At 42.7% G+C, this 23,178-nt stretch overlaps 1 protein-coding gene across 4 annotated transcripts in view; it reads right to left on the minus strand.

Moving 5' to 3' along the window:
* MAD1L1 (mitotic arrest deficient 1 like 1) overlaps window positions 1-23,178 on the minus strand; it is a 354,867-nt gene that overhangs the window by 163,797 nt on the left and 167,892 nt on the right. For all 4 annotated transcript variants that reach the window (XM_064673155.1, XM_064673156.1, XM_064673158.1 and 1 more), the window contains 2 exons: window positions 20,730-20,786; window positions 2,818-2,906 (listed from right to left, as the gene is read on the minus strand). In XM_064673155.1, the coding sequence (XP_064529225.1) occupies window positions 2,818-2,906; window positions 20,730-20,786 (146 nt within the window). The remainder of the gene's footprint in view (window positions 1-2,817; window positions 2,907-20,729; window positions 20,787-23,178) is intronic.

Raw genomic sequence — 23,178 nt, forward strand, 5'->3', positions numbered from 1 at the left:
GAAAGGACACATCCAGCCAAGCCATGAGAAGTGTTCTGCTGTGGATCACAGCACATCACTCTTGAACCCCAAAGGAGTGGAAGAATATAGTGATTGATTTTGTGTTCCTTTGAGAAGGAGCCTCTTCTACGAAAAAAGGACCCTGCCCAGTTTCTTGTCCAATGCACAGAAAATGCACAGTAAAGTCCAACCACATCTTTTGATAGCTTAAGTCAAGAAACATAAGAAAAAAATCTTTATGGAGTTAATTCTGCAATGCTGAATGAAGTGCTTGAGAGTCTGAAGAGACACCTGAAGCAGTAATAGTAGCCAACAGTAAGCAAAAAGGAGCAAGGACTGGCTTATAGTGCTCCAGCAAAGAGAGTTATAGCAGAAAGAGAATGCCTTGCACCAAGTCATTTCATGTTAGAGCTGAGCAGTGCAAAGGGTCATCAAAATCAAACAAATCCTTTTGGAACAGCTCTGTAGCTTAATGACCAGCATCAGGGCCTGGGACAAGTATTTAAATCAGCCATAACAACGAAAAGTGGTTCAGTAAAAGATGACAAGAAAAAGCAGTCTAGAACTAGAACGTGGGACTGTGGCTGCTGTGCATCCACAGCATCAGGAGCAAGCAGTACTGAAATGGGAGAGAGAAAAAAAGACAAAATAACAACATAAAACAACTGCAGAAACTTGGCCTCTTTGTTGAAACAGTGCACAGCCCAGGGCTGGGGAACAGCTCTGCACCATCAAACACTGCACTGGGAATCAGCCTCTGTTTGAGACATACTTTGTGTGAAAGGTTTAACACCACTTCATGAAAAGAGGGGAGAGACGAGATTAGTGGTTAAAGAAATTCTTTAAAATGAGAGGAAAACATTATCTAGGGGAGTTAAGGGCAAGAGTTAAGAGCAGAAGCAAACACCACAAACCAGTAACAAGGGGATACTTGCAAGCTTCACTTGTGCCTACCTAGGAAATAGATTTTAGTTCAGGGCAGAGCCAGACATCTCCATCCCCACTGCCAAGAGCCTGCCACAATGTGGAGTGATCCTGGACTATGTGGTAATCCAGCTGTTTCCCCCTACACACGCTGTCCCTGAAGCTGCTCAATTAATAGATGGCAAACGCTGTTCAGGGAAGATAAACACCAAATAACGAGTCTTGGAGGGGAAAATAAAGAGACTGAACATCTCCTAGATGAAAGGGTGCTGCAGCAATACCAACCAGGGAGGAAGAGACTGAGGAGGTACTGTAGAAATACTCTGCAAACCTGCAGCTCCCAGAAGACAGCAAACAGGCTGCTGGCTTTGCTGACACACAGGTATGTTATTAATCAGGAAGGACAAGTTTAATGTTGCTAAGGAGGTGCTGAATACTCCTGCAGCAGTGTAAACCTCAGGTTTCAGAGGGTCCAGTGTGCCTTAGCAAAGGAAAAAACTGAATGAGCTAACAAACCTCCACAATAGGGAAAAGCCAATGGAGACAGGTTTATCTCCTTGAAAAAGGGAAGCCATAGTGTACTATTCTTTACCAGAACTCAAACATATCATAGAATAAAAAAAGGAGATGTATGCCTTGGGCCTCCAGAACTATTACAGCACCTTGAGGGAACTATAGGAGTGAGTCCCTAAGATTAGGTGTGCAGCCCTAAAATGTATTGGAATAGCTTAGCTGAACATGTGTTATTTTCAAACACCTCCCTCCTGCTATGGAACTGGGCTTTCAAAGCCATAAAACAAGCTCCAGAGGCAAAGCACAAGAGCAAAGTCATAACATACAGGCCAGTAATTTCTGCTTTCTGCAGGATTCTGCTTGCTGCAAAATCTTGCTTTCAGTCCTATGAGGCAGTCAAGCTTTATTGTGATGGAGCTGAAAATATAAAGGAATTAAGAAGTAAAACTCCAGCCAAAGTCTTACATCAGCTGAGAATAAAAAACTCAGCCTGTCAAGATCTGATTTTCTCAGCTTAAATAAAAGGAACTTCATTAAACATTCAGAAACAGATGAACTTTTCTGTTCTCAGTATTTATTGTGTCACCTGCTTTGCAATGGAAGCCATAAATGCTTCAATAAATACATGGAAAGGTTGTCTAGCTTCACTGTAGCTTTTGTAAATGCTCATGTATCCTCTGCTGAAATGCTGTTTTGTAACTTCTCTTTCACTGAATCACAACAGGTACCTCTCTGCCATCTACAGCAATGCACAAGGGGAAACATCCCTCTTTTATCTCCAGTGCTACACATGCATCAGTAGTACAAAAGCTGGATTCTAAACCTCTTCACACAGATGCCAACAGATCCTGTATTTACAGTCGAGATTTGGTCAAAACAAGAACCAAACAGCAATGCTGTTTCCACAGGAAAGAAAGTCAACAGGGGGAATAGTGATGCAAGAGCCAGTCTTATGAATTAACTGACAGCTGGAGACCCCAAACACTAAAAGAGAAGAGCCTGAAGCCTCCCAAAAGATAGCAAAGCTTATAAAATATCTGAATGCAGGACAGATCAGGGGCTGAGGGTTTCTGTTAATGCTTCATGGATTTCTCACATCCATAAAAGCTGGTGAGAAAAGTAAAAAGTGTGCTTGGGAAAAGAGCATCCTACTTCAGGAATACACAGAAAACATGTTCTGATCAGTGCTACCACAAGGCAGCCTATGAACACGGGCAGTCTGTAAACATACATTTCATGCATTGTAGGTCCTGTACATGGTGCTCTACCACGAGATGACAATAACCAGAGCAGGCTGTGAAACTACCCTGGGCATTTCCCTTCTCATTAGTTCCACTGAAAATAGCAGAATCTGTTCAGCCTTCCCCTTGTTTTGCCTACCTGAGCGTGTCCACCTCCTCCTTGGTGATGACAGTGCTCTGCTCAGCTGTGCTCTGCTGAGACTTCAGGACCTTCATCTCCACCTCCAGCTGCAGAAGAGAAAAGGTGTTAGTTCCTCCAGCACTAGCAAGGGGTACACATGAACAGCAAAGGGAGGAGGAGGGAATCACAATGTTCTGCAGAGATCAGAGTTTTTTCAGAATATGGATGTGAAGCACAACTTCTCACATGTTGAATGACAAAACCTCAGTTAACCCTGCTTCCCTTTGCAATCCCTTTTGCCTTCCCCAACATCTTCTCTAAGGTAGATGAAGCACTGAAAGTTGACTTTTACTAGCAAAGCTTCTGGTTCTCTTACAGATATTTCTCCTATCATTCCCCACAGATAATGGGATGCAGAAAACTCTGTGTGGCATTAGGAGCTTGTTGGTACCTGAGATTCAGTATTGACAGTTCAAGCTCATTTAGCTTCAATTCCTCCCCAGAAGACACAAACCACAGGATTACACTGTCTTGTCCAAGACAACTCCAAGACACATATATTGAATCCAAAAGACTGGCGAATATTTCCAGCACTCTCCAGTATATACTTCTAGCTCCAGCTGCTCAGGTGGCTCTGGCTGAACAAACAATTAAGAATACTTTCTGCCTCTGGCTTTGTTTGGGAAGGAACTCACAAGAAAGTACTTCAGAACTCTACAGACATGAGAACTTCTTACCCAGACTCTACCATTCCCAGGCTCCCTGACTTGTAGCAATCTGGATCCCTAATTCGGCAATCAAGACAACGCACAAATTGATAAACTCCATATGTTACTTGTTTCCAAACCCCTTAGAAAATGATTTATTATGAAGTGTAAGCAGAGACAAACTACCTAGAGGATACTCAAACTTCTGTTCCAGCACCTTCTCCCAGCATAGACCTTCTTCACACTCATCCTTGAGAGTCTGGACTTCCTTTTGTCATCTGTCTTTTACCACCTGGTGGCTAATTCTCCTAATAAATCTATTGACAGAAACTATATTTTTCACTCAGGAGGAAAATAATAAGCAATCCAGACTTAATTATAGATGCAAAACTTATGACCACAGAGAGTTCAGTGCTCAGCATCAGGAAAGTAATCCATTAATTCACCATTCCCTGCAACAGCATGGATTAGACTTGCAGAGCAAAATCACATTGCAATGGCAAACTTCTGCAAGCTTCTTGCAGAAACTCCTCAATTTTACAAGGAAAAGGAGCATCTTGACACAGGCAGTCATATTACTCAGCCAGAACCGAAATTCTGACATACTGCCTCTTCACTCTTCCGTGCTTACCAGAAGAGACAGGCAGAGCAAAGCAGAACTGTTAGCAGGAAAGGCAGAAAATGGATGTTTGGATTATTCTCCCTCCCCTTTCTGACACCACAGGAACAGAGCAGAAGAGAGAGAGGGTCGAAAAGATGTTTTAACCAAATTTCCCCCTGGCAGCCTGAAGCCCTGCATTCTCCCCCTGCCTGTCAAAAAAACATCCAGGAATAAAAAATAAGCAAAGGCCCACCTGCATCATCAGGCTGTACAAATGTGAATGTATATTAGTTGCCTGATAAGATTATCACAGCCAGAAATGCTTCCCTCAATTTTCTGATTACTGAGCTTATCTCTCCCAGCTCAGCCCATCACAGATGGCTGGGGATAAAGCAAGCACACCCGATAATTCCAGGAATGTGAATAAAAGGTACTGGGATGAAGAGCAGGCTTCAATTCCAACCTTCTTCTAGCAGGAAAACACTCATTATGCTTCCTGTTTCCCGTGCCTGCTGAAGCCTGGATGTGTTTGCTATTGGGAGTTTTGGGCTGCTTTCTGAGATGTGTGAGACAGCATTTGAAGATGGAAGGGCTGGTGAGTACATTATTTATCACTGGCTAAGCCTCGAGTCCTGCTGCCACCTGCTCACCCACACGAGCAGATAAATCACAGCCACCTTCTCAGGGGAGGAGGGACAGAGGGGCAGGCAAGTAATCTGCTGTGATTTGGGGTCTCCCGTGTTGGCTGCGCAGAGAGGGAAAAAATGGAGTGTGTAATGGGAAAAGGAGACGGGAGAGTGAATGCGCACGAGCTCGAGTGAGCGCTGCCGTGAAGCGTCAGCGCGGGTCTCGCCTGGTGCCCAGTGGTGACAAATTAGTGCCAGGTATGCTCAGCAAGGCAGGGTGAGACTCTGCTGGGTTTCTAAGAATAAGCTGTTGAAGGAGAACCAGCAAGGAAGGGCACATGGACTGTAAGGGCATTTCATGTCATTTCTGTGTCCTCCCAATTTACAAGCGCCAAAACTACCCGGACTGAAAACCTGATGTGCCCAAGGCGAGAAGAGAGAGGAGGGCGCAGTGATCTCAGTGCAGATGAAACTGGCTCGAGCAGTGAGATGTTGACATGGACCTTCCCAGATTAAAACTACGATTAAAACTACTTTGAGCCACAGGAAATTATTGCCATTCAGAGCTCACTAACCACTTGTGAAAAAAGAAAGTAAAACAGCCAATGTATTAAATCTTTCATTCGAAAGACACTATTTTAATTGTTAGGCTTTCCTCCCTAACAAAGGTTAGGAAAACATCTCTTACTACCAATCTCATAGAAGCTATTAAAAATGTTATTTATGTCCTCTCCAGGACAAAAACAGTCAGTTAAGATGAGATGGAGTGGCTTATTTTTGGGATCCAATTCTGCTTTTGCGAAGGTAACACACTGCAGGCAAATAGGTCTTCACAAAACAAGAACGAAGAGAATGGTAAAACCAAGCAAAAAATAATTTGTTGATAAAGCCTAAGAGGTGAGGAGGTTCCTGAGATCATTCCCTTTGATACAGCCTGAGGACAGCTCCAGGACTGGGTGATGAGCATGCAACAATTCACTACAGTGGCAGTTTGTCCATTCCTGTCCACATGTCCTCTCAGTATCTGTGCCAAAGAACAGCCTCAAGAAGGGATAAGGAGAGGAAGGCCCAAACCCCTCTCACTGTTTTCTCTGTTTAATTCCTAATTTCCTCAATTAATTTCCAGTCCTGGTCTCTCTTGCTCACCAGATGCCACTTCCAGCAGGCATTTTCTGCTTTTTGAACCAACTCACTATTCCTGTCTAAACTCTTCCAATTTTTATCAATAATTTTACATAACTAGCTGAGTTAAACTTTTATTACTTTGAATACATTAAACTAGTAGAAGCCATTACCCAGCAGAGAGGGGAAAAGGGCTGCTCAAATTACAGCTCATTGCTGTATTCCCCCATTCCATACCAAATGACCCAGGTCAGGCTTGGATCCTTCAGCTCTCTTTTATGTTGATCTTATTCTTTTAACTAGCACTGACAGCAGAGAGGGAACATTGTCCCAAAATGCAGCATTGCAACTCTTATCCTGGAAGCTACAAAGAGGGACCTAAGGACCTACAACATCTGCAGGAGCTTCAGGGATAATATCACCCAGGATCAGACCCTCAATTATATCCCCACTGTACAGAACACATTAGCAACTCGAAAAGAAACTAAGCTATTATTTTAATGTTTTAAAAAGTTATCCAAGGTTTTTATGACACTAGATAAGGCAGAACAATGAGGAATATCAGAGCCCATAACCTGTAAATAAAACACAAAAACAGGCACTTAATGTTTTGAGCATGTGTTGTTCTCTTCTCAGAATATACTGGGGCCTCTTGCTCTCAAACTAAAATTATCTCATTTATCCTGATCCTTTTCTACTCTCTTTCACTTCATAAGCATGAATTCCAGCCCAGCTTTATTGCTCTCACTACAAAGTGATCAGGACACAGTATACAGACTAATTTTAGAACATCCATTTCCACAATATGCAAGTGTCCCAAAAGATGAAATGTAAATACTTTTTCCAAAATAAGTACTGCCATCATTATTTATCAAATGAGAAAGAGAGGAAGGAAGAGTATGGATGGAATTTCCTCCAGTGTTTAATTATATGAAATATCGTTCTTCTTTCAGCATTACTTTTAAACCTGCCTGGACAGGATTCCAAGAAGGTGGTTTTCCTCCAAGTGTTAATGACATAGCAAACACCCACAGCAGGTTAAGAAATATGTTCCTTGTTCGTTCCCTCTTCTGTAGCAATTATTTAAAGAAATATGAGATGACAGGTGAAACATAAAATTATAAATTTATCTCCTGACAGCTAGATGAAACAAAACTTTACTTTAGAGACCTGATTTTCTTGGTATATTTGTGCCATTTGTCATTTCTGACCCATATCTGTCCCCTCCAAACCAAGTACCCTGAACCTCTGCAATGCCACTGACCTGTTGTTCCTCACACTCAACTCCAATGGGCTTCAGCACTGATGAAACAAACCTTTCCAGAGCATCCCAGTGCCCACTGCTGTCCACACTCCATCTTCAGAATGAGGCTTATCACAGGTCAAATCAGCCCTCCCTTGACAACAACATATAGGAACTTCTGAAAATTTTAACACACTGCCCAAAATAATGATCAAATCTCTGTTCAGGTGCCCCATTTTGGGTAATAAAGGACCCAAAATCTAAAGTATTTCAACTCACTGCTAAAGTAGGATTTGCATGATGAAGAAAAAGGGGCTGGTTTATTCGCCCACATCATGTACACACATTTCACAGAACACATGCTGGAGACATACAGTTATTATTTGAATAATGAGTGCATTTTAGTGAGGGGCTGATACAGCAATCTTACCCTGATGAAGTGTGTCTGCACGTCATTCAGCATTCTTGGAACTGTAAAAAGCAGGAAATGCTGAATCCATTATAAATGTCTAAAGGTTTATTTAACAATGGGCTGATGCAACATCCTTTGAAAGGCCTTCCTCAGCAAAAGGGCTGATTTTGAACGGCAGCGATAAATAGAACTGAATTGCACAGAGCTGGCGTGGAAAGGTGAACTGAGAGGTTGTGTTTGACTACAAGTCTCAACACAATTCAGAAGCCATTTCAAAACATAAATATTTCAAGTGTATGAAAACCAAGCAAACCTGGAAAGGAAGAGTTTACACTAAAATAGACAAGAACAGAGAAATGGGACCCCGAGTATGACCCATACACCGAGGTTTGAGGACCTTCATACAACAGTGATGCTATTTGTGCTTCTCTCCATAGGATGTAGCAGTGACTAAGGATCTTATTTGCCTCTCTTCCCACAAGGCAGCACAGCAAGCCTGGTGTTGTCTATAAGCTTATAAATCCAGCATCAGGACAGAAATCAAACATACATGAACGCCAGGGAGTTTAATTTGGGTGTCCAGCAGTACCACATGGCAGTAAGGCACCATGCTGAGCACTTCCAGAGATCATTCTGGTCAGCAAAAGCAGCACCACCTCTTCCATACGCCCATCCCACTGGCATTCTGGAGGGCTGCTTGCCCAAAACATCTGCAGAGAAGGACACATGGGGAGAACTAAGCCTCACCAGATTTCTTAGTGAAATTTACTCTTCTCCAAAAAGTAGGACATTACTTGCAAACCAAAGTATTACTTGCCATTTAGAAACAGGCTAAGCAGCCCAGGATTAGTTGGTACATTTTCTTGGGAAAATTAATCCTCGATGCCATTGTGAAACAAAAGCAATAAAACCAAAGAAAATCAGATATTCAATAAAAAGTGGTTTAGAACTACCTATTTCCCACTTGGATGAAGCAAAAAATACATTTTCTTTTTTTTCCTCTCGAAAGGCAAAGGCTGGCTGGATCAGAGTCGCCAGTCTCTATGGGTTCCACCATCTGTAACAAACTTGCTGTGCTTTTTATCTCTGAGAAGACAGGGCTAGGAGCAACCTTTCAGCAAACACTTCCCTAAAAATGTACTCATACATATATATTATTGTAGATACACGCACACTGGGAAATGGACATATGCTGACTTCTGCTTCTCTCCAATACAGTCTGGATTGTGGCTTTTCTCCTCCTGTTGCAGTAAAAAGCGAGCAATTTTTCAAGTTTATACCAAATGTCATTCTATTTCATTTCCAAATATAATCTCCCAGAGAGAAGGTTCGCTTGCCCTATTTCCAATCTCTAAAGTTAATACACAAATTTATATTCCTTTCTCCCACTCGCTCTCCTAAATTAAGAGGTGTAATTACTAGGAACGCTTGCTATAAGCGAATAAAGTGCCAAGGGAGAAGGAGCTGTCAGCACTGGACGTCTGCAGCAGCCACCCTCCTCTCTCTCCCATCCCTGGAGGATCCTGCTTATGAGGCAGTTTCTATCTTTCCTATTAGCAGGGGTAGCACACACACAGGAGCAGATGACAGCCCCTCCCTTTCCAGGCAGGACAATCATAAGGAAAAGAATTACAAAATTAACTTCAGCCTGTCAAGGAGCCTGGCATGGGTGATTCCTCCCAAACCCACCTTTTGCCTCTCCCCTCTCCTGCTGACCTCTCAGGCAACATCAGGGTTCCTTAACGACAGCGGAGAAATGCAGATCTGTGATCTAAAAATTCAGTGCCAGTCTCATCCCTCTCTCCCCTCCCCATCTCCAGCACCCTCTCCAAAGGAAGATTGATTATTATAATCAGACTTAGCTCTGACATAGCATTTGCATTTTCAAAGCACAGCATAGTCATTAACTAATTCATCTATCCCAAGGGAGCCCTAACGAGCGTTCACCTCTCCCCTCTGATTCCCAATCTGCAGGCAGCCCACAGCTTTCCTTCCAACACCTCCCCTCCACACTGTGTGGCACCAGCGCAACTTGGTGCAACTCCAGACGGGCTCAGTGAGCCAAACTCAGCCCTTCTGCAAAGAAACAAGAGGAAGAATGCACAGACACCCTATTTAAACCAGTTATCCTAGGGTTTCCATGTGTAATCACAGCGGTACAGGCTATTACACGAAAACAGTTTGTTCTGCAAAATAAGGCAGATGCCACAGGGGTCTCAAAATTACCACACTCTTGTATGAGCAGCATCAACCATGAGCCTGAGCTGCCTGCCCAATTGCAAGCATGCAAAGAAGGAATCCTCATCACATAACACCCTCCAAAGCCCCTGCCTCCTCCTGCACAGCCCATCCAACAATATCTTCCTTAAACACCTATGACACACCTTTAGTTCAAGACTCAGCCTCCTGCCTCTCTCTAGTACTTTATCACATCCCAACACCACCAGCTGCTGATCCTCCCCACTCACCCACCTCCCTTGGTTCATCTATTCTGAGATCAGCTCAGTTGGTTACAGCCTGGTGCCAATAACCCCAAGATTGTGGGTTCAATCCCTGTATGGGCCATTCACTTAGGAGTTGGACTTGATCCCTGTGGATCCCTTCCTACTCAGAATATTCTGTGATCTCTGTATCCTGTCCCTGCAACATGATCAAGGGGGGGTGGGGGTGGAGGTGGAACAAGATGATCTTTAAGGTCCCTTCCAACCCAAACCATTCTATGATTCTTTTTCACAGGTGGGGAGTATATGGTGAATATACAAAACCCACAGCTGCTCTGGAAGGAGCCCATTCCTCTGTTTTGAGGACAGATGCTCTGCTGATGCTACAGCACATCTGGAGGCAACTGCCCTGGGCCCCAGCACAGACCCCATGTCAACAGTGCAACACCAGTCATCACGTGGGTACCAATAGTTTTGTCTTCCTCTTTTTCCCCCACTATATGCTCTATTTATTTCTTTTTGGTAGCCTGGAATGGGTACAAGATGTGAGTTTGGAAATAAACACTACTGGACATTTCAGCCGGATGGAAGCTGCCTCAGAGCTCAAGATTAACAACCCTGGAAAGTTCACAGGGAAGAAGAGCAAATATCTTGTGCAAGAGACATACCAAGCAAGGGAACTGGAGACGTTAATTTAAACCTATGAGTTTATTCAAGTATAATTACATATTTCAACCCTCACTCCGAGAAAGGAGCAGACAAGGAATCTCTTCCTCTCAGCCTGTCGTGCCCACGCTCCCGGGCGCTGCTGTGAGACCTCACTGCCACTGCAGTGATGGCAAAACACCTTGACAGTTTCACGTCCAAAACCCCTCTCTTTGCTCTAACAGCTCATTCTGAAGAAGGATCATCTCATTTCCATGTTCATTCAGCTCAGAGCTCTCTGCTGTTATCAGCCTCGCTCCACCACTTTCACCAGTGTGTAGATGACTGTTTCCTTTAATTACTACCGAAAGCTCCTCCCAGCCAGGGAGAGCAAAACAGCTGGTGTCCACTGAGAGAAGGAAACTCTGGAGTAATTAGCCTTAACTGGCTGACACCTCCTACCCATTACTCCTGGTTAGAACAGCAAAACACAGAATAAGACTCTCTTTAGGGAACCTGTCAAGGTGCCAGACTGAATGTGTCGCTTCCCTGTCCAGTGCGGCCGCGGCACAGGCGCAATGGAGCTGTTTGCTCTCAAGAAGAGCATCACACAGGCCATTTCTTTCACACAGGAGTAGGCATTTTTGCTAGAATCAAGTCTTGTAGCAGCTGTAATTCGCAGGAAAAGCAACAAATAAATCTGCAAAGATGTCATACCTCCTTCGTGCAAAGCCTGAATACAGTTTGTTTCCTGAAAATATAGCCTCGAGGAGTTTCCGGAGCACTCACTCAACAACTCTCATCAAACAGGAGTTGTAATCCCACCTCTCACTCCCCCCTTCAGTTTACTTGTTGAAAAATCATCTTATAATAACCAGTCAGAGAAAAATCTATGCAGTTACCAAGCACCTAGGAAGATCAAAGGGGAAAGAGGAATCCAACATCCATTTTTGTTCCTTTGTTTTCTAACATGAATACAGTGGAATCAATCCTGCTTAATACTGCAAGAGAGCAGAGGAGCCTTCACTGAGTGCTAAACTTGAAAATTGAACTTAATCTTCTTTCTCTCACTCACATGGAACAACACACAGCCTGTACTTTTACTTACAACACGCTTTTAGGAACAGCTCTCTCGTTCCCAGTGCAGCTCCAGCCCAATTTTGCAGTTCACTACAGCTGGGAGCACTGTTTTCCGGCATGTCTTGGCAGGGAGAGGGAGGGTCAGCAGGGGCCAGCAGAGCTTGCTGTTCAAGGTGCTTTCTGAACTCCCAGAGGTGGGAAATATGAGGATGGGGCAAGGGATCCAGCTATGGAAAAGCAGCAGCTTTCCTGACAGAGCCTCCCAGCTGCCTTCAGGGAAGGAGCAGAGCCTTCATTCAAGGAGTCTTGTTCCCCAAACCCTGTCCAAAGAACAGGCTAAAAAGAGCAGGTTTAATGCTTGCTACCTAAATGACCCATCCTGGGGTCCACTTGTGACAAAAAGCAGTGGGTTTTTAATGTGTAAGAAGTGAGAAATCTCTCTCCTCATGCCAAAACCCAAAGGTTACAGGGCCATGCCAAGACTGCTCTGCCCATTTCAGCCTCTCAGGATGATGGCTGTGCTGCCCTTCAGTTGCCAGCAGCAGTCACAGAACGAAAGGCAAACAGCAATTCCCTCTCAAATACTGTATGTTCAGTTCTGGTGCCAAAGCAGAAGCCTGGCATTTTAACCTTTGGTGAACATGTTCTTGCTGCCACCAATAATAAACTCCGAGGTCCAGCTCAGAGGGAAGGTGTAATAGATGTGCAGGGATGACATTAGCACTGAACACAGCATCAACAGGACAGGGCCTGGCAGGAGCTAGATTTTATACAGCCAGTCTTTAGAGGTTAATGAAATATTCATAAATAAGTTAAGATTCTCCTGACAAGCTGGATCCTGTAATACAACAAAGAGTTGTCAGCCTCAATTAAGCAATTCCAAAGAGGCAGGGCTCTGCCATTCATTATTTACCAAGAGGTCACAGGAAAAATTCTGCTCTATGATCTTCTTGTCTCTGTGGATAAACTGGGTTTTGCAGCTTGTGCTGGAGGACTCTGCTGCCCTCACAGACCCCAGCCTGCCACGGTTACTACCCACCCCCAGCATCCAGCAGCCAAAGACAAGAAACACTGGGAATGAGCTCTTCTAAAGGCACTGAGGCACAATAAGATCGAAAGCAAATAATGTAGCAAGCTGATTAAGCTGTCAGTATAAGGACTAAGTCTTGAAACTTCATTTTTTTAAAGCCTTTATCTCCCTTCTTGTACACACAAAGCCAGCCCCAGGCAAGAAGAAAAGTATCCAGCAACCTTTGATCTGCAGGCACATCCTCTGAACCTGCCCTTGGTGCCCCCCCAGATCCCATAGCTAGAGAGCTTCACATCCCTCTTCACATTCAGGACAAACTGCCTTCAGAACTGGATTTCTTGGATCAGATCTCTCAGGATGGTCCTCTTCTGACGCAGGTACAACCTCCCAGGACTGTGAAAGCAGAAGGAAACTGGTCTCTATCCTTGGTCACATGGAAATTGGAAATAAATTACCACTAGAAATAAATTACTACTGTTCAACAGCCCCAAGTCTTTCTTTCCCTCTCTGGACATGTACCGGAAGCACATGTTGCTTCTACACCTTCTCCAAGCTGCCTTTGAGGCAAGGCAGAATAAAAGATGAAAAATGAAGGAACCTAAGAGGTATCCTGGACCTCTGACCTTGTTTTCTCAAAGTGCTGAAGATAACACGAAGCCCCTGCACTCTCCAGGAAATTTTAGCTCAACTGAATTGAATCCTGTGAGTCTGATGCTGCCCATAAACTTCTTATGGGCTCTGTGAAGATGAATGGAGCCAGGAAAAAAAAAATACTTGCATGACTATTAAATATATCTTTTGTGTCTCAAGGCTGTGCCTACTAAAATAAAGCCATCCCATTCTCATTCAATTAAGTAACCCAGTGTAACTCAGATTTTAGTGACAACAGTGACACTGACAAGGACCACTCCAGCTGTAGCAGAGCACTGTCCTCTGCACAGGAAAATGATCCACCTTTCTCCTGCTCAACAACCAAAGAGGAAAAAACCCTACCCCCTTCTACCTCCCCAGTCCTTGCTTCTGTTATAATTCTGCCTGTCAGTAGAGGCTGGGTTTTAGGGGTACATCTGTAGCATGGAGGCCCCTCCAAATGATGGGCTGGGAATGGGGTCAATATGTAAGTACATCCCATCTGAGCTGGAACTGCTGTTCAGCTCTGGGTCAGACCAGCCCCCAAAATCTGGCAGTACCTCTCCCACAGGGAGCCAGAGGGAGGAGCAGCAGTAAGGCAGCTCTCCACTTCAGGCAGCCACATTTCTTCCTTCTGACAGCCCTAACCCCATGTCAGCTCTTATCGCCTTCGAAGAGCAAATGAAAACCGTCCTGCTGAAACCAGCCGGTGCTGCCGAGTTCCATAAAACTTTCACATTAATGGATCCAGCAGCAGGTTCATTTGGGTAATGGGACTTTTAAACAGACAGTTTATTTCTTTTTAATTTGAAGGGAATGTACTATTTGATCCCATGTGCCCGGCTAGATTTTTAAAACAGAGATAAACCACAAGAATTGACTCGCTAAGTCTCTTCTTCTAACCTAATTAAAATAGCATTGAGATACTGATGTGCAGCAGTGTAATGTGCTGATCACCTCTCCAGTTTACAGGCAGTTTGTCAGCACTCACCCAACAGAATTCCAAGGCTTCCTCCACGCTCACGTCACGTGCAACAGATGCTTCTGATGGTGCCACAGTTTTGTGTGTTGAACGTGAATTTTCCAAGAGGGAATGTGCAGCAGGTACAACACCAACTGAGGCAGTTCATCATTCCCTATGCTAAGAGAGGGGGGAAAAATCATCCTGCCTGTTCCTCAGAGCTCACCATATTCCTACACAGTGGGGAATAGCAAGGACCGGTTTTAATGTACTTGTTTACAACAGGCCCTGAGAGAGAGCTCTCTAAGAAAGAGGAAAGGAGAAGAGTTACTCTGAGTACTCTCATCCCACTGTTTAGGGTTCACTCCACCTTCAGAACCAAAGCTCCACAGTAAAAACATCAGGAGAAAATTTAAAACAGGGCATCAGTGACTCCTGTACACTCACCTCCTTTTTCCAACAACTCTAAATCTGAATTAATAGGATCACACAATACAGTGAAGAACAATACAAACACTGTGAAGTATACACAGAACAAATAAGGAACTAAAGGCTCTGCTGAAGTAAAACTACCTGATAGAGAAGATGTCTCAGACACATTCAAAGCAGACATAATTCACTGAAGATCCTGGGTCAAAAAATATAAATGCATGAGCACAGTTACTGATAGCACAGAGCAGGGAGGCTTTATCACAGAGGGGCACAAACCGATCAGAAAGAGGAAGCTACATGAAAACTCAAGGAACAGAACTGAACTGTCACAGTGCAAGTCACACAACAGCTGGAACATCTCCTACAAACTGAGTCTTCCTCAGTCAGAAACTAGAGAGGAGGACAAAGAGTGGGGTAGATGAACTGATCCCAGGATGAACATCAGTGCCATGTGGCAGTGGAAATGAGCAATATCCTGGATACAGGTACCTGCCTGTACCCCATGCTTCCATGGAAGATACTTTTGTACAAGATACTGCTGGAACATCACCTGGAACGGTGTGACTCATCTTCGAAGGAGACACAGAAAAACAGAAGGAGATTTAAAGAAAGCTGCAGGATTCATGAGGAGCCTGAAGAGCCTGTTTTAAGAGAAGACTGCAAGAGCTTGATTTGTTTAACCTAGACAAATGAAAGGCTGGGAGAGAACAATTGTTCTCTATAAATATGTCTCGGCATAAATATGAGGGAGGAAGAACAGTCATTGTAGTTTAAGGAGAACATTAGCACAAGAAGAAGAATGGATATTAACTGCACATATATTTTCAGTTGGAACTGGGAAGATTTCAGCTGTCAGAGCAGTCTTTCATTGACAGTAATGGTACAAACAACCAAAGCAGTTTCAAGACAAGCTTGATAAATTTATGAACTGAGATATATGCTGCAATTGCCTCAGTTACTGAAGGACTGGACTTTATGATCTAAAAGTCCCCTTCCAGTCTTCTGTTACTATATCATTTCATTCTGGATTAACTTCTTTTGCTGTCTCTTTATAACCAGATTCATGTTTTTCAATCTGATTTGAGAACTGGATATTTCCCTAAGATTGCCTTACTAAAACTATTCACCCTGCTCCTCAGCTGAGTGCCACACCACTCATCTGTCTTGGGTTTGCCAGCCTCACACAAGGTGTTAGGATAAAATCTGTCCCATGGGAAGGAGATTTGCTAAATCAGTTCAGAAATTATGAAATACACTTTTGCTAGATGGAGGCCTCCTGCACCAGTCAGTTGACTCCTTCCCCTCCCAACCTGTTGGTTCTATGTATGTTCCAGTAAAGCTTCATTTTTATTTATAACTACCATGGTTCAGCTCTCTAATCCCACATTTAATTGCCTTCCTATTATAGATAATACAGAGAATTTACATTTCCACTAATGAACACCACTTTTGTTCTTATGCCTGGTCTGTTGTATTTCTTGCTTTATGTTTAATAACTCTTAAACAAGAATTAAATGAGTTTTATTGGCCAGTTATCCAGGGCAGGTCTTTCCATATTAAAGTTCACGTTTTTCCTATTATCATTGTTATTACCTGCAAATTAAAATTATGGTAATAATTTTTCCATGTTGCCTTCCATTCAGCAGCTAGTTCCCAACTACAAACATGCACAGTGTTCTCTGAGTTTATTTCCTTCACACACTCTCCTTTCTGTCTCCATTTCTTCCTCTGATAACCATCAGTGTAGGCAGTCACTGACATTTAAGTTAATCCTAAACATTATGATTTCATCAGACTGAACACATGATTTGGTTCTTTAACTATTACTGACCTGCTGCTCTTAAATAAAGGACTCCTGTTCTCTGCAGAGGGTTAACCAACACTATCCCTCAAGGCACGAAGTATTCATTATATTCATTTTAAGGTGTCTTTATAGCTTCTGTAAGGACACTCAATTTATGCCCCTCATTTGGTGACAGCTGCATTCTTGGACTTCAAATCTTCTTTACCTCCCACCCTGCAAAGCAATTCTTCTGATTCATATATCCATCCTTTTTAATCTGCTGGAGGATGAAATATAATTTGTTCCAACGAGCAGTCTATAGATTTCAGAGCCCACATGGGCCAAGCTGTCTTTTGAAGATGAAAGTCAAAAGATACCCAGGACACCTCAGGGCAGTGAAAATACAGGTGATGCTTTTTTAATACCAAGCTGACTTCCCTTAGGGATTAATGATGGAGAAAAAGAAATCTTGACATGAATGCCCTGTGCTACAGAACCAGACTGAAAGAAAGAGTAAGATCAGAGATCACAGCTGTTGCTTGGATGGCAACCTTGAGCCAAACAATCTCCTCCTGTCTATAAAGGGATATGAAAAAGGCAAATGGAAATTAGAAAAACAAGCACATCTTCTGCTTCCCTCCCTTAGGGGAGGAAAGAAAAATAATATAACAAACAAGAAAGCATTTTCCACAAATAATATTTTTGTGTGAGTGAAGCTTGCTCTCAGCTTTAAGCCAGTAGAGCACTAAACTAACACACCATAGGAAATAAGATCCTGGCAGTACAGAACAGGGAGCCATATGTGTGAACTCTCTGAGCAATCTCCTGGCACATCCTGAAGATACAGACACTGGAGCACCAGCCCCAATAAAGAAAACTTCCAGTGCTGATAAAATTGTCAGAAAAGTGCATATGCATATGAAAACATTGCAGGAAAAGTGTGCCTAGGCACTAAAAAAAAATTCACAATAAAAAACATTCAGCAAATAAAAGAGACAAACCCCACAGATCTGTGAGACAGCCCAGTGACCTGAGCCCTATCAGAGTGGTGACCTGTTATGTATCACCTCTCAGAAGACTGTTCCCTTACAGTGGGAACACACCTGAACTGTGAATAAAGAAAAACAAACAAGTGAAGGGATAGAGGGAGAGGAAAATCAAAGTTTCATTGTTAATTACACAGCACAATGATAAGGGTAATTTTTCTTAAATCAAAAAATAAATTCTAGGTTCAAGTTCCCTGAAGGATATAAAATATTAGAGGATTTTTTAATGGTTGTAATCACAAACTCATTTCTCCAGCCACTACTGGCCGTGTCTAATTAGGGCAAAGTATGTTAATGATACAGCAGCACAGCCCAGAGACGTCTTCAGTTGCAGTATTAATTGCATTTAGGGAAAGAAGCATGAATTGTGCTTATACAAGCTAATTAGTATGGGTTTGCTAATTAATACTGGAAAGTCAAACTGCCTTTGTCTTGTCAACTGCAATTAACTGAAGATGTTTAAATTTCTTTTCTTTTTTTTTTTCGTTTCACCAGTAGCACACTGGCTTTTAGTTGACAAGCAATGAAATCCCACGCTGGAGTTATCCATGACAGTCAGTGAGGTGAGTCCATCCCATTTTCCTATAGCAGGACCTTGTGCCCCAGCCTGGCACAGTGTCCCCTACAGCACACACCACCCTTTGTTTCATACTGTCCCCATGAACACAATTCCCTGAACCAGGGCCCTCTCCTCCAAGGACACAGAGCCTGCAGATCCTCTTTTATTGAGGCCACGATCCTATCAGATTTATCCCACAAGTATTTTACTTTTAAATACTGCTATGTGAAGAGTGAATTATTTACCAGGGCATCTAAGATGCCCCCAGTGCACACAAGGAAGACACCAAACTCCTCAGTGAGATGCAGTCAGCCTGTTCACCAGCCCCACAGCACATCCCTTCCTTTCCAGCGCCTGGGGAGGGTGGCAAAGCCATCAGTTCTCTTCAGGGTGGCAGCAGAGATGTCACCTGCACAGAGGTTCATCCCAGAAGCAGCCCAAAGACTGTATGATAGCACCTGACAGGTGTTTATTCCATTCCACTTAGAGCCATGGGCCTGTTTGCAGAAGAGCTGATGAAAAGCAATACCCACATCTGTCAGCACCCAGAGCAGGATGAGCCCGTCTGCACCTGCAGCCACGGACACTCAGCATCAAACTGAGACTGGAGGCTCACAGGCAAAAGGCAGGAAAAGGAAGGTGAGATGTCAGGAATCCAAACCGGGCAAATAATTTTGCTGAAGTGTCACAACTAAAGGAGTATGAAAATAAGGCCATCCAGGTGAGACACTGATTTGGAGAGGGGGAGAAAAACCCATATAAAGAACATTTTGCTGGATGGCAGGGAGGAGAATGGGACTGATGGTATATCCACAGGAGCCCTTGGGCAGGCAGCTACAGAACAGCCCCACCCAAAGGGGACAGACCTCTGTCTCTGCCAACACTGTAGAAGACATAGAGTGACATAACTTTATCCACAAGGGAGATTTCAACTGGGGATGCAGGAGAACTATCCACCACCAGTGGAAAGAAGGCACTATACTGCCAGGCTTTCCCTCAGAAGGGAAAAAGAGGGGGGGAAAATAAATCTCTCTCTTCCTCTGTATGAAGCAATTTTCCTGTATTTACTGAACAAAATTCAAACTGCTGAATACAGCCCACACCTCACAATCTGCAATCCATTGTCTAAAGCACCACAGAAAACAGCCTGTTCATGGGAGGTTGATGTAAACTTTACTGGAAGATCACAAGACCTGCAGTTTTCCACTGAGAAACCCTTGGGAATAGGCAGCGAACACTGACTGCTGCTTTATCCTCTGCTGATGGATGTTGCACAACACCAATTAATGCTTTAACACCAGAAGCCCCAGTTTCTCCAGCTCTCTGCTAGACTGTTTAATACAACAAATTTTTGAAGGCAAACAAACAACTCAAAACCCAGGCTTAATGAGCCCAAAAGAAAAACTCTGAAATGTTTAAAAAAACCCCAAAGCATCGGAACATTAAAAACACAACAGCAAGTTTTTCCTCTGATATATCCACTGAACACAATGCAAAATTGATTGTATAGAATTTGAAACTGTAACAAGGCAGCACGTAATGAGATCAGATGGTAAATAGGATTAATTCAGTTTTCTTTGGAAGTATCAGTTGTGAACTGCATCACCACAGAAAGCAGCTGGGCATACAAAAATGTTTGCCCACAATGTGAGACCACCCCAGAACCGGAATTAATTAACGCTCTCATTATGAAAAATCTGATGTTGAAACAGCAAGAGGCACAAATTTAAAAAAAAGATACCAACAGACGTATGGCAACCCATTAATAGCACAGCAGGGGCACGGTAGTCCTGCCCTCCAGTGCCCTACTAGAGTTCAGCACAAGTCTAAAAAGACCCATGGTTGAAACCACGGTTTATGATTTGGATTTTAGAACAGATGTCTGTTTAGCACCTACTTACTTGCCACTGATGCAGGCCCATTTTTTTATTAGTAATAAAATTAATCACATCTACAGAACGAGTCTCTACGTCTTGGATACTGCTCAGGTTTTTCTTGTGACTAGAAAAAGTTGCAGGAATCCCACAATTCACCCATTAGCAAAAACAACGGCTCACGAAATGGCTTAATGCTGACACCTCATTTATTCCTGATTATGAGTAATTGTACACAGTAGTCATGAAACTGCACATAAACTTCCCTGTCTGGTTTTGTGGCCTCTGTTCTTTTTGGTCCTTGAGGGAAGTGCCAATAAAATAGACAAACCCAGCAGAAAATTAACAGATACTGCAAAAAAATAGTTAGTGATAATTCTGTCGTAGCTCATCTCATTGTTCTTTGCACACTTGAGACTGAATCAAAGGCCCCCAAAGAAAGGAGTTAATTCAGTACGAAATTAAATGCTTGGTTCTGATCTAGAACTGCTGAAGAGAAAAGAAATTGCCAAAAAAAGGAAGACAGGCCACTAGATCCCATCCAACACTTTTTTGAGGTGAGTATGGAGACAGGGAGTGCCAAGACAGGCAGTAGCAACACAAACTTTTACAATGCTTATTTGCTATTAATTTCCAAATATTTGGAACTGATCCATTGTTTAAATGAACTGAACTTTGCATATGTTATCGCCCTGTAAAACAATTTAAAAAAAAAACAAGCAAAAATTGAACACTTACCATCTCTGCTCTTTGCTTGTGGTTTCCCACTTCTTCCAAAACCTGAGACAGCTGAGCCTTCAAGACACAAAAAAATAGAAAATTAAGTCTAGGATGTAATTTTGGAAGTTTAACAAGACTGCACCCTGTCACAGCACCCCCATCCCTCCTCCCCCCCAAATCACCAAAGACACTAGGACTTTCATAGTATTGGAAAACAATTATAAGTGTTGGATCTTACTCTGTCTTATCAGCATCCCAATCCACGAGATTGTAACCTGTAACCTACACACACTAGAAAGAACAGGTTTATTGCAGGGAAGAATTCCCCTAGATTAGCTAGTCCAAATTTCCATCTCATGGTCCAGACAGCACATCCATTTCTTTGGAAGTTGGAGAAGGAGTGGTCTAAAACCCACCCCGTTTTGCCAAGCTTAACTTGAGAGAAAGAAGAGATTTGGCTCCACAGCTCCTGAAAGGAGTGTGTTTGTTTCAAGGTAACTTCACAGGAAATGTTTTGTTGAAGTTCTGGGGTTCAGGATTGGGTTTGGAAGCCTTCCAAGCTGCTGTGGTAAAACACCGAGAAAATCTGCTCTGTAACATAAACCTCCTGAATTTCTGTGAGGAAAATATCCCAGTGCAAGAGTTTGTGGTTTGTTTGTGTTTTTTTTTAAGAAGAAATTTGAAATGTAAAGATTCTCAAACGAGCAGAAATATCTTCTGTTATTCCTGCATAATTTGGGGGGAAACAGAAACTCGACTCAGAGAAGGATCTTTTCACAGAGTTTTGTTTATGAAAAAGGATTTTAAACAAAATGGGTATTTTGGAGATGGGTAAGAGAAGCCACATATAATAGTTGAGTGCTATTACTTCCCACATCTTTAATTTCCCAACACTCTGCTAGCCTGCAATAAGCCTTTCTCTATTTAGCAGAAAGCCCAAAAAGTAGTCACAAGTGATGACAGAGAAGCTAATTTAAACTATGTAAACAAAGACAAGAAATAAAAACAACTTTCCTACAAACTAATTAATATAATTTCAAACAAATATCATTAAAACCCTCTGGAGTCCCTCAAACAATCTCTCACCACACATGAAATGGGTCTTTTGAGTACCACATGCAAACAAACAGCAAGCAGTTTATAACAATGAAAAGGAAAACATTCAGCTTTGAAGGCTAACTGCACCGAAATGCAAGCAAACCAAAAAAATTACTGTCTTAGGGTTCAGCACAGCAAAACAAACAGCAGATCATTTTGCAAACAAACAACCAAACAGTTCACGATTTCCCTGGCCCCAGAGCTCAGTGGAAACTGAAAAAGTTTCAGCTCCTTGCTGTGCAGGGCAGGGGATGATGTGACATTATTTAAGGAACAGACACTCAAATAGGATGAAAAGGGTTTTAATACAAGCCTGAGACCTGGCACAGGAGAATGAAACACACTCATTAAACACCGCAGGAGATGCCAGCCCCAACCAAAACTGGAGTGACTGGACAAGCAAGTGAGAAGAAAAAATGAAATTATCACCAAGTTTGATGCCGGAACGTCAGGAAACTATAAATTTGCAGACACCTGGGAAAGATTTTTTCCCCACTGCTACTGAATCAGGTACAATGACAGCAGCAAGTGGGAGTCAGGAGAAAGTCACTTTGGGAGAGTTAGAAAACATGCCCTCAGAGATGTTGTTTAGGAGAGGTGCTGGCATAAACTTTGCAAAACATCTCAAGACCAACTGAATATTTTTAATTAAAAACTACCCCAACTTTTCTGTATGTTTATTAGCCTTATCTATATGAAAATGACCTTCAGGTGGGAACCAGTAGCCTATTCTAAACCAGATATAAGAAACACTGAATTAAGGATTACATTAAAAATTACGTATTTTCTTACAGTATCTACCATTCCTGAATTTGAGGGTCATGTCTCTGTTCAGACTCCTGTTCACACAGACTCCTACAGAATCACAGAGTAACTCACGCTGAAAAAAAGTGTGAATTCCCTCATGGTTCAATCCTCTGAGCTCTGGTGGGCACCAGGCACCCAGCCTGGATCAACCCACCACACTGTGCCGAGCTCTGGTCACCTTCAGAGTGTAAATATTTTTCTTTATAATATCAAGACAACAGTACCCTAAGAGCCTGTTTAACTAGATGGGTATGAGAGCATTTTAAAGTACAATACTTTGATAAAAGTCAGAAAAAAAAAAGGATAGCAAAAGACTGACACATTTTACTTCAGGAAGAGGATGAAAAAACCTTTTAGACAGGGGAGAAATAATACAAAGGAATGGGAGAAATCAAAAATACAAGCAGGAAATATGCCATAATTTATCTTATATATAATATGGTTTGGGGAAAATAACCATTTCAAGGTGCTATGCCAGCAGAGACCCAGAGGCAAAACCTGGACAGCAAGTCCAAGCCAGCAGCATGATAACAGCAGATCAATATGATTTGGAGAAGCAATC

This window comes from Pseudopipra pipra, chromosome 16 (genome assembly GCF_036250125.1).
Source record: "Pseudopipra pipra isolate bDixPip1 chromosome 16, bDixPip1.hap1, whole genome shotgun sequence".
NCBI lineage: Eukaryota > Metazoa > Chordata > Aves > Passeriformes > Pipridae > Pseudopipra > Pseudopipra pipra.